The sequence below is a fragment of the Stomoxys calcitrans genome, chromosome 3 (assembly GCF_963082655.1).
Source record: "Stomoxys calcitrans chromosome 3, idStoCalc2.1, whole genome shotgun sequence".
In the NCBI taxonomy this organism is placed as follows: domain Eukaryota; kingdom Metazoa; phylum Arthropoda; class Insecta; order Diptera; family Muscidae; genus Stomoxys; species Stomoxys calcitrans.
The window spans coordinates 63454153-63466800 of record NC_081554.1 but is presented as its reverse complement, the minus strand read 5'-3'; the positions used below and the strand labels follow the sequence as shown (position 1 = coordinate 63466800).

General features: G+C 40.9%; 1 protein-coding gene across 10 annotated transcripts in view; it reads left to right on the top strand.

Annotated features, from left to right (window-relative positions):
- The window catches only part of LOC106082527 (CUGBP Elav-like family member 2), a 632612-nt gene that overhangs the window by 399170 nt on the left and 220794 nt on the right, over positions 1 to 12648 (top strand). For all 10 annotated transcript variants that reach the window (XR_009397811.1, XR_009397808.1, XR_009397814.1 and 7 more), the window contains one exon: positions 3683 to 3765. Coding sequence is in view for 1 of the 10 variants with exons in the window: in XM_013245088.2 (XP_013100542.2) it covers positions 3683 to 3765 (83 nt within the window). In the remaining 9 variants the exon portion in view is untranslated. The remainder of the gene's footprint in view (positions 1 to 3682; positions 3766 to 12648) is intronic.

The following is a 12648-nucleotide window of genomic DNA, read 5'->3' as shown; positions in this document are numbered from 1 at the left end:
CACCGTAGCGCAGAGGTTAGCATGTCCGCCTATGACGCTGAACGTTTGGGTTCTAATACTGGCGAGACCATTAGAAAAATTTTCAGCGGTGGTTTTCCCCTCCTAATGCTGGCAACATTTGTGAGGTACTATGCCATGTAAAACTTCTCTCCAAAGAGGTGTCGCACTGCGGCACGCCGTTCGGACTCGGCTATAAAAAGGAGGCCCCTTATCATTGAGCTTAAACTTGAATCGGACTGCACTCAGTGGTATGTGAGAAGTTTGGCCCTGTTCCTTAGTGGGGTTTGAAATTTTGCTTAATATTGATGTAGGTCCTTGGAAATTGCAAATGGGCCATATCGGTTTAGATTTGGATATAGCTCCCGTATGGACCGATCTCCCGATTTGACTTCTCGAGCCCCTGGAAGCCGCAATTCTTGTCCGATTTGGCATAAAATTGCACATAGTGTTCTGTTATTATTTTCAACATCTGTGTTAAGTATGGTCGAAATCGGTCAAGTACCTGATATAGCTCCCATATAAACCGATCTCTCGATTTGACTGCTTGAGCCTTTGGAAGCCTCAGTTTTCATACGATTTGGCTAAAATTTAGCATATAGTGTTTTATTGTGACTTCCATCAACTGTGCCACTTGCGGTCTAAATCGCTCTTTATCCTCATATAGGTCCCACATAAACCGATCTTCCGATTTGACTTCTTGAGCCCCTGGAAGACGCAATTTTTGACCGATTTTGCTGAAATTTGGGACAGTGAGTTGTGTTGGACCTTCAACCTCCTTCTTCAATTTGGCACAGATCGGTCTAGATTTGGATATATATATATATATATAGCTGACATATAGACCGATCCGCCGATTTGGGGTCTTAAACGCATAAAAACCACCTTTATTGTCCGATTTTGCTGAAATTTGGGACAGTGTGTTGCGTTGGGCCCATCGACATTATTCTTCAATTTGGCACAGATCGGTATAGATTTGGATATAGCTGCCATATAGACCGATACGGCGATTTAGGGTCTTCGGCCCATAAAAGCCACATTTATTGTCCGATTTGGCTGAAATTTAGGACAGTGAGTTGTGTTAGGCCCTTCGACATATTTCTTTAATTTGGCCCAAATCGGTCTAGATTTGGATATAGCTGCCATATAGACCGATCCGCTGATTTAGGGTCTTGGGCCCATAAAAGCCACATTTATTATCCGATTTTGCTGATATTTGGCAAGGTGAGTTGTGTTAGGCCCCTCAACATCCCTCTTCAATTTGGCTCAGATCGGTCCAAATTTGGATATAGCTGCCATAAAGACCGATCCGCCGATCTAGGGCCTTAGGCCCATAAAAGCCACATGTATTATCCGATTTGGCTGAAATTTAGGACAGTGAGTTGTGTTAGGCCCTTCTACATTTTTCTTTAATTTTGCCCGGATCGGTTTAGATTTGGATATAGCTGCCATATAGACCGATCCGCCGATTTGGGGTATTAGGCCCATAAAAGTCACATTTATTATCCGATTTTGCTGAAACTTGGGACAGTGAGTTGTGTAAGGCCCCTCGACATACCTCTTTAATTTGGCTCAGATCGGTCTAGATTTGGATATAGCTACCATAAAGACCGATCCGACGATCTAGGGTCTTAGGCCCATAAAAGCCACATTTATTCTCCGATTTGGCTGAAATTTAGGACAGTGAGTTGTGTTAGGCCCTTCGACATATTTCTTTAATTTGGCCCAAATCGGTCTAGATTTGGATATAGCTGCCATATAGACCGATCCGCTGATTTAGGGTCTTGGGCCCATAAAAGCCACATTTATTATCCGATTTTGCTGATATTTGGCAAAGTGAGTTGTGTTAGGCCCTGCGACATCTTTCTTTAATTTAGCCCAAATCGGTCTAGATTTGGATATAGCTGCCATATAGACCGATCTCTCGATTTAAGGTTTTGGGCCCATAAAAGGCGCATTTATTGTCCGATCTCTCCGAAATTTGGGACAGTGAGTTGTGTTAGGCCCTTCGACATCCTTCTTCAATATGGCTCAGATCGGTTCAGATTTTAATATAGCTGCCATATAGACCGATCCGCCGATTTGGGGTCTTATGTCCATAAAGCCACATTTATTATCCGATTTGGCTGCAATTTAGGACAGTGAGTTGTGTTGGGCCCTTTGACATCATTCTTTAATTTGGCTCAGATCGGTTCAGATTTTGATATAGCTGCCATATAGACTGATCTTTTGATTTAAGGTTTTGGGGCCATTAAAGGCACATTTATTGTCCGTTTTCGCCGAAATTTGGGACTGTGAGTTGTGTTAGGCTGTTCGACATTTTTCTGAATTGGTCCAGATTTTGATATAGCTGTCATATAGACCGATATCTCGATTTAAAGTCTTGGCCTCAAAAAAGGCGCAATTGAACAATGACTTGTACTTATAAGTATTTGGTCTAAATCGGATCAAATTTCTAAATAGCTGCTATGGGGCATAAGGTATGCATTTTTCACCGGATTTTGACGAAACGTGGTTTACATATATAACCGAGGTGGTGGGTATCCAAAGTTCAACCCGGCCGAACTTAACTCCTTTTTACTTGGTATTATTCTTCTTGGTGTTGTAAACAAATTCCCAAGTTATAATAAGCTGTAGCAAAGCCATAATATTAGGGTTAGGTTGGGCTGCCTGTATTCGGACTAGGTTAGCTTAGACATCCTGTATTTGGACCAAAGCCTCTGGCCCAGCCCCCGATGCAACGATGCCTGCACTGATAATCCAAGCTCGCTATCAACTGATCTTTCCAAATTCACTTTATTCACACCAAATTTTCGCCTTATCCAATTTATCTCCTTATTATCAAAGGTCATATACACTTCACTACGTTCTTAAAATTCTCTTCATTTATTTGTTAAGCCCTTGGAAAAAGGGGCTTTACAGCATAAATCACACTCGATTCCTTAAATACCTAAAAGGGATTCAACTTTTTTTCGAAAACATCCTTTTTTTTTTGGCCAAAAAATACATTCAATCAACAAACACTTGCCTGTGAAATAAGGCAACAATCACCCAAACGTGATTTGAATTATTTGGTCAAGATTGTAGAAATTATCCCCAGGGCAGTTATTGTCAGCCTTTCGACCGTCACGTTATGCTTTTTCATAATTTCCAAATGAAATTTATATGATGATACAAACGGCTTTTTTGTTATAGCGTTAGACCGATAACAAAATGTTTACAGCAATCACAAATTGTATGTCTGTATATGTGAAGTGATGTGTATATGAGGTTTAACCTAATGTGACCTTTTTGACTGTCTGTGCTTGCACGCACAGTTCACTTGGCCACAGTTTATAAATAAATATGCCAGCCGCAGACCTTTTTTTCTTGTAGCAATGCGCCAAAAAGGGAAACTACCATGACTCCTTTATTTAAATTTTTTAATTTTAATATTCGTTTTTTTTTTTTCTTTGTGGTGTTCATTTTAGAGTTAGTAACGGGTGCTTCTCCCATTGTTTGAACAATTTTAAGCCCCTGAGCATGAAATTATTGAATACTACAACATTCTTGTGCGTTTCAAACCATAATGCCCTTTTTTATTCCTTTATTTATTGGTCTTTGTTTGGAGGGGGGAAACACTTTTTTTCTGATTTTTGTTTCGCTTTACTAAATGGTTTTTGTTTCTTTTTTCATTTATTTACAGGTTGTTGTTTTGTGACATTTTATACCCGCCGTGCTGCCTTAAAAGCCCAAGATGCCCTGCACAATGTGAAAACCTTAAATGGGGTAAGTGTGCAACTAATAATAATTATGTGATACTGGTAATTAATATGAATTAAAAAATGCTAAACTAAGAAAAGTTCCAAGTTCTAGTATTTATTTATTATATTCAACCATTTGGGAAATATGGGTTGCCCAAAAAGTAATTGCGGATTTTTCATATCGTCGGCGTTGACAAATTTTTTCACAGCTAGTGACTCTGTGATTGCATTCTTTCTTCTGTCAGTTATCTGCTGTTACTTTTAGCTTGCTTTAGAAAAAAGTGTAAAAAAAGTATATTTGATTAAAGTTCATTCTAAGTTTTATTAAAATGCATTTACTTTCTTTTAAAAAATCCGCATTTACTTTTTGGGCAACCCAATAGTTAAAAAACAAGTTGTTTTGATTTAGTTAAGGAAGCAGCCTGAAATCGAAGTTTACTGTACTTGGCTATGACAGAACATTTGTCCCATTAACCGAAAAAAATTGATTTCCAAGCAACTCGATCTTCTGCAAACCTGCTCCAATCTCTGACAACAAGTTTCGACATGCCTTTCAGTATATAATCTTTCTATCAGAGTTTTGTTCCTCACGGTTTGTGTATTTCACAGCGCTTGCCTTCCAAATTTTTCCTCGCTGGAGCTTCTTTACTCATTCTAAGAACACACAGTGGAAGAAAATCGAAAAAAACTAGTAAAAAATATGCCATGTGAAGATATCTCTCTGAAATTTGGTGAGAGCTGAGATTTTAGCGAGAGCGCGTGCAAAATTTCAAGGCCCTAGGTTGTCTTTGAGCCTCTTGGCAGGCCAATAAATCTGGTCACCTCCATATTTCAAAATTTTGTTCGGGCTGCCAAATCTTCATTAAGGATCCGATTTTCAAATTTTTTTTGTCGAACAGTGCTCAAAACTCTACAAAAAAGTCCGCTTTAGGTGTACAACATTTTCAACTCCCTACAAAAAAGTCCACTTTAAGTGTACAACATTTTCACTGGTTTCGGGAATATACGAGTTATAATTTGTATTTGTTGAAATTTTGGCCGAGATTGGCTTCGTATTTTTATACCCTCCACCATAGGATGGGGTTATACTAGTTTCGTCATTCTGTTTGTAACTACTCGAAATATTCCTCTGAGACCCCATAAAGTATATATATTCTTGATCGTCGCGACATTTTATGTCGATCTAGCCATGTCCGTCCGTCTGTCTGTCGAAAGCACGCTAACTTTCGAAGGAGTAAAGCAGCCGCTTGAAATTTTGCACAAATACTTCTTATTAGTGTAGGTCGGATGGGATTGTAAATGGGCTATATCGGTCCATGTTTTGACATAGCAGCCATATAAACCGATAGTTATGATATCCAACAACTGTGCAAAGTATGGTTCAAATCGGTTCATAACCTGATATAGCTGTCATATAAACCGATCTTGGGTCTTGTCTTCTTGAGCCTCTAGGGGGCGCAATTCTTATCCGATTAGAATGAAATTTCGCACGACGTGTTTTGTCATGATATCCAACAACTGTGCCAAGTATGGTGCAAATCGCTTCATAACCTGATATAGCTGCCATATAAACCGATCTTGGGTCTTGACTTCTTGAGCCTCTAGAGAGCGCAATTTTCATCCGATTTGCCTGCAATTTTGTACGACGGATCCTCTCATGACCATCAATATATGTGTTAGTTATGGTCTGAATCGGTCTATAGCCTGATACAGCTCCCATATAAATCGATCTCTCTATTTTACTTCTTGTTTTGCCTAAGAAGAGATGCCGGGAAAAGAACTCGACATATGCGATCCATGGTGGAGGGTATATAAGATTCGGCCGGCCGAACTTTGCACGCTTTTACTTGTTCAATTTACGAAAGCATTTGTGGTTGGAATTTCATTTTTATACCCACCACCGAAGGATGGGGGTATATTCATTTTGTCATTCCGTTTACAACACATCGAAATATCGATTTCCGACCCTATAAAGTATACATACATATTCTAAATCAGCGTAAAAATCTAAGACGATAGCCGTGTCCGTCTGTCTTTTGAAATCACGCTACAGTCTTTCAAAAAAGAGATATTGAGCTGAAACTTGGAACAGATTCTATTTTAGTCCATAAACAGGTCATGTTCGAAGATGGGCTATATCGGACTATATCTTGATATAGCCCCCATATAGACCGATCGGCCGATTTAGAGTCTTAGGCCTATAAAAGCCACATTTATTATCCGATTTTGTTGAAATTTGGGACCGAGAGTTGTGTTAGGCCCTTCGACATCCATATTAAATTTGGCCCCGATCGGTCCAGATTTGGATATTGATGCCATATACACCGATCCGCCGATTTAGGGTCTTGGGCCCATAAAAGCGACATTTATTAACCGATTTTGCTTAAATTTGGGACAGTGATTTGTGTTAGACCCTTCGACATCCTTCTTCAATTTTGCCTAGATCGGTCCAGAGTTGGATATAGCTGCCATATAGACCGATCTTTCGATTTAAGGTCTTGTCCCCATAAAGGCGCATTTATTGTCCGATGTTGCCGAAATTTGGGGCAGTGAGTTAAATTAAGCCCCTCGACATACTTCTGCAATATGGCACAGATCGGTTCAGATTTGGATATAGCTGCCGTATAGACTGATGCCTCGATTTAAGGCGCATTTATTATCCGATTTCGCCTAAATTTGGGACAGTGAGTTGTGTTAGACTCTTCGACAATTTTCTGAAACTTGGCCCAAATCAGCCATATTTTGATATAACTGCCATATAGACCGATATCTCGATTGGAAGTCTTGGACCCATGATAGGCGCATTTATAATCCGATTTCACTGAAATTTGACACAGTGGCTTATGATGGGCTATTCGACATCCGTGTCGTATATGATTCAGATCGATTTGTTTTTAGATATAGCAACTTGTACTTATAAGTATTTGGTCTAAATCGGAACCTATTTCGATATAGCTGCTATGGGGCATAGGGTATGCATTTTTCACCGGATTTTGACGAAAGGTGGTTTATTTCGCTTTTAATCCTGGCAACATTTGTGAGGTACTTTGCCATGTAAAAACTTATCTTCAAAGTGGTGTAACACTGCGGTATGCCGCTCGAACACGGCTATATAAATTTGGTTCAGACCGGACTATATTTAGATATATTGGGTTGCCCAAAAAGTAATCGCGGATTTTTTAAAAGAAAGTAAATGCATTTTTAATAAAACTTAGAATGAACTTTAATCAAATATACTTTTTTGACACTTTTTTTCTAAAGCAAGCTAAAAGTAACAGCTGATAACTGACAGAAGAAAGAATGCAATTAGAGAGTCACAAGCTGTGAAAAAATTTGTCAACGCCGACTATATGAAAAATCCGCAATTACTTTTTGGGCAACCCAATAATACGATCTATGATACATATGATCGCATATGATACGATCTACAGGGTGGCTGATGAATATTGCTACAATGATGAATATTGCTACATTTTTTTTCCGGTGTATGGAATACATTTTTCTTTTATTCATGTTAAATTAAATTATTAAATTAATTATTAAATTATTATTAATTAAATTAATTAATTAATTAATTAAATTAATTATTAAATTATTATTATTAAATAGAAAAAAAGTTATTACATTTTTTTTTGGTAGCGGCTTTCATCAGCCACCCTGTATATGTCATCTAGAGTGCCGGAGATATCACCCTGCCTTGAGAAACTCCCTGTTTCACTCGTCTGTGTCTTGACTTCTTATCCCTAAGTTCCAAAAATGGATGGCAACCACACAGCTAATTAACGACCCTCCATTCAGGCCTGGCTGTGGGGACATGTTGGTGATGTCCTTTAAAAGTCTGGCATGTCGAATGCTCTCGATAGGCCCAGTGCCACGAGAACCGTCCCATCGCATGGCCTGGGCTGATTGAAGCCACGGCAAATGTGTGCAGTTGTAGTTCTGTGCAATTTTCAAAATCCATGCTGATGCGTTGTGAAATTTTCGTATATTTTTCAACAAAGTTCGGGAGGAGTAGTCCCTCAAGTGTTTTGGCTTCTGGTGCGAACAAGAGAGATCGGTCTGTACGACTCCCCCATGCTAGGTTCAGTAGCGGAATCAATCTGTCCATCTTCCAGACATCGGATACTATAATAGCGTTCAGAGACAGGTTAAGGACAGTCGTAAGATACTCGACTCCAGGTTGATCCAGATTTATCAGCATCGATGAATAGATTCCGTCGGGGCCCAAAGCCTAGGGTGACTTGGCGCCACGGATGACATTCGTAACTTCGTGCACTGTAAATTGTGACTGCTGTTCATCGGCTCGGGGACCACAGCAACCATGGGACTCCTCTTAGCCTTGTCTCTCTCTCAGAATGCTCAACAAATTGACGGTTGAACAATCTGGCGCATCACTTGGGGTCATTCACAATTACGTCGCCGAAAGGAACTGAAGTGGTGTTACTTCTCCTTACGGGGATGCGAGAGGAACTTAACAGCAGACCACAGCTTGCCTAAAACGGTTCCTAAGTTAGATTGCTCCAAGTGTTCTCAAATTCCTGGCACGGGATAACTATGAGCATCACACAGAATGGAACTTTGAACTTCAATCTGTGTGATGTTCTTCGTTATCACGAGAGGTTTAGCTGGGAGCTACGGGGCGCGTCAACAGGTTGCGTATAGTGGAATACTCCATGCGGAGTAGATGCAACTGGAGTCGCGAACAGTCAGCGGTATCGAGCGCTTCCGCAGGTTGCGGATAGTGGAATACTCCATACGTAGTAGCTGCAACTGCAGTCACGAACAATCAGCGGTATCGAGTGGAGACTCTTAATGAAAGGCCGGGTGGCACCGGCTCTTTCTGAAATACTGAGTGCCTATGATGTAAGATACAAGGCGAGTTATTGGCGCCGTCATGTTCCCGCGGCGATCGGTTGTATAGACCGGAACTAGCTTGCTCGCTTATAGGAGCTTGACGAGGAACGCCAACTTCACATAAAAAAGTGGCTACAACAACAAATTCCGCTTGTGTATGTTGACTACTACTACAAAATTTCTCATAAACATTCCATTAAGGAACTGGGGATATTTCTCTCATATCAATGAGTGCAGTCCGATTAAAGTTAAGCTCAATGCCGAGTCCGAACGACGTGCCGCATAACTACGCTACATGGTAGAGAAGTTTTAACATGGCAGGATACCTCACAAATATAGCCAGCATTACTAAGGGGATAACCACAGCTGACAAATTTTTTGATCTTCACGCCGGTATTTGAACCCAGGTGTTCGGCGTCATAGGCGTACATGCTAACCCCTGCGCCACGGTGGTCTCCTCCTGTGTACGTTAACTACCCTATTTATTTCCAGATTCAGATTGATGATTCAGGAGTTAGTGGGGTCCTTGCGACGGGTCCCATCATGCACATCTGCAGTATAACTGCCTGCTTCGGGATATGGGGCGCACATGGGGTATTCGACCGACTGCTATAAAGCAGGCGACTGCTGAGTTAATGATGTCTCGTAATTTCCTCTCAGTATGTAGCACATTTGAGGGGGGTGCCAGTTCACTGAAGCGGCGATTGATGTACGCTCTAAAGCCAACCCAGTCGGCCTTTTTCTGATAGAGAAACGTCCAATGCTCTAGCATATTTGAGGGGGGTGCCAGTTCGCTGAAGCGGCGATTGGTGTACTCTCTGAAGCCGACCCAATCGTTGCAGCGGATCCCATCACGCTCATCTGGAGTATCACTGCCCGCGTATGGATATTGGGCGCACATGGGCTATTCGACCGGCTGGTATAATATAAGCGGCTGCGTCCTTTCACCACATTTGAGGGGGTGCCAGTTCACTAAAACGGCGATTAGTGTACTCTCTGAAGCCGTCTCAAACGGCCTTCTTTTGATAGATGAAAGTCCAGCGTTCAGAGGTTATGAAGTCCGGTGGCCGGTCGATGGCGAATATTATGGAGAGGTGGTCTTTTCCCATAAAAATGACGGCTTGCCAGAATACGTCACTCAGCAGATCAGGGGATGGAAATGGAAATATTTGGCGAGTTGTTGCACCTCCTTGTAATCCTAGTGAGAGCATTGTCATTCACCATACAGAACGTGGAACCCTTAATCTGCTCTGCCAAAGCTATGCCCCGCTAGTCATTACCTAGGGGAGAATGTCCTGAAAGGTGATGCGCACACTTGCCTTATTTTTATAAACCAGATTGACTGGCCACCACTACCTACCAGATTCATCACCTTGGACAATTTTTTTTTGGTCTTCTCCCACTGACCAGCACTTTTCTTGACCCTCCAACCAGTTTTGAGGTGTTCCTTCCCTATATTTCTTAGAATTCCATTAAAAAAACGCAACTTTTTTTCAAGTTTAACGATATTTGACCTCAGAAGTTTTTTTCTTGCAGCTGTTTTGTTTTATCCAAAGTTTAGTCATTCATATTTCTGCAGTTGCTTTAAGAGCCTGCAAACAAACGACGAAGAAAAAAAATTAAATTTGTTGACTGTTAAAAAATTTAACTTTGTCTTGTTTGCAGACATCCGTTGAGGGTTAACTGGTATATTTGCTGTTGTTGCCGTTGTTGTGGTTGCGGCCATTTTGCTTTAACAATTTATGAAATTTATGGTCTCGGATTTAGTCGTACGTCCTTTTTGTTGTTTTTATTTTCTCCCTATTTCTGGTTTATAAAGAGGCTGAGGACGCATGGCAAGCTTAAGGAATAATTAATAACGGCAAGGATTTAGATTTGGTTTCATTTTGGAGTTTTTTTTTTTTTGTGGGGGTTTTTTTGTGCTACCCTAGCTTTTCGCTTATTTTCGCTAAATTATTACTAATTGGGTTCTTAAGCGTCGGTAATTACTGGGGGCAAGTGGTGTTTAAGTAGAGGCTTGAAAAAATTTTAAATTTAATTTTCTTAAAAGGATTTTTGCAAGAAAGAATTTTTAAAGCAATTTTTTGAAGAGGGTTAGGTTATAGTTGTAATCAGAAATTAGACTCAAGATGATGAAAGTCTATGGAGATACTGTGCTAGCGATAGAACCAAGCTTGTGGTGGTAATCGTACCCACAACCCCCACAGTCAAAAATATTAGTCCATGGTGATACTGTGGTAACTATAGAACAAAGCTTTTGAGAGCGCTTCGGAGTCGGGGCAAGCGTGCCAAACTCCGAACCAGAGTTCGACTCCGACTTCGGCCTAAAAAACTCGACTCCGTTTGACTCCGCAGCCCTGCTTTAGACCTTAAATGAGGAAGCGACAGCTGTTGCAAAAAAATGCAAAATTTTCCCATGAATATTCCATTAAGGAACAGGGGCAAACTTCTCACATATCAATGAGGGCAGTCCGATTCAAGTTTAAGCTCAATGATAATGGGCCTCCTTTTTATAGCCGAGTCCGAACGGCGTGCCGCACACCTCTTTGGAGAGAAGTTTTACATGGCATAGCATCTCACAAATGTTGCCAGCATTAGGAGGGGAAAACCATCGCTGAAATTTTTTTCTGATGGTCTCGCCAGGATTCGTACCCAGTCGTTCAGCAACATAGGCGGACATGCTAACCACTGCGCTACGGTGGCCTCCATGATAAAGGGCCTCTTTTTTTATGTTGAGTGCGAACGGTGTGCCGCATAATGCCACCACTTGGCAAAGAAGTTTTAACATGGCAATATACCCCAGCATTAGTAAGGGGATAATCACCGCTAAACATTTTTCTGATATTCACGCCGGGATTTGAACCCAGGCGTTCGACGTCATAGCTGCATATTCTAATCTCTGCGCCACGGTGACCTCCTATACGGCAGCTATATCCAAATATATTCCAATCTGGCTCCCGACCGTATTCAACACTTTATTATACTCACCACCATAGGATGGGGGTCATTCCATTTGTAATACCTCGAAATATAGATCTACGACCCCATAAAGTATATACATTATTGGTCGTCTGGACATTTTGGGTCGATCTAGCTATGTCCACCGTCGGTCGCATCCCTTCGTCCGTCCGTCTGTCGAAATCACGATAACGGTCGAACGCATAAAGCTATCCGCTTGAAATTTTGCACAGGTACTTAATATTGATGTAGGACGTTGGGGATTGCAAATAGGCCATATCGGTTCAGATTTGGATATAGTTTCCTTATGAAGCGATCTCTTTATTTTACATATTCAACCCACAGAAGCCGCAATTGTTGTCCGATTGGGCTGAAAATTTTCATTAGGTGTTTTGTTATGCTTTTAAACAACTGTGCTAAGAATAGTTGAAATCGGTCCATAACCTGATATAGCTGCCATATAAACCGATCTGGGGTCTTGACTTCTTGAGCCGCTAGAGGGCGCAATTATTATCCAATTTGGCTGAAATTTTGCACGAAGTGTTTTGTTATGACTTCCAACAACTGTATTAAGAATGGTTCAAATCGGTCCATAACCTGATATAGCTGCCATATAAACCGATCTGGGGTCTTGATTTCTGGAGCCTCTAGAGGACGCAATTATTAACCGATTTGGCTAAAATTTTGCATGAGGTGTTTTGTTATGACTTCCAACAACTGTATTAAGAATGGTTCAAATCGGTTCATAACCTTATATAACTGCCATATAAACCGATTTGGGGTCTTGACTTCTTGAGCCGCTAGAGGGCGCAATTTTTATCCGATTTAGCTGAAATTTTGCGCGAAGTGTTTTGTTATGACTTTCAACACCTGTGCTAAGAATAGTTCAAATCGGTCCATATCCTGATATAGCTGCCATATAAACCGATCTTGGGTCTTGACTTCTTGAGCCTCTAGAGGACGCAATTAATATCCGATTTGGCTAAAATTTTGCTTGAGGTGTTTTGTTATGACTTCCAATAACTGTATTAAGAATGGTTCAAATCGGTTCATAACCTGATATGGCTGTCATATAAACCTATCTGGGGTCTTGACT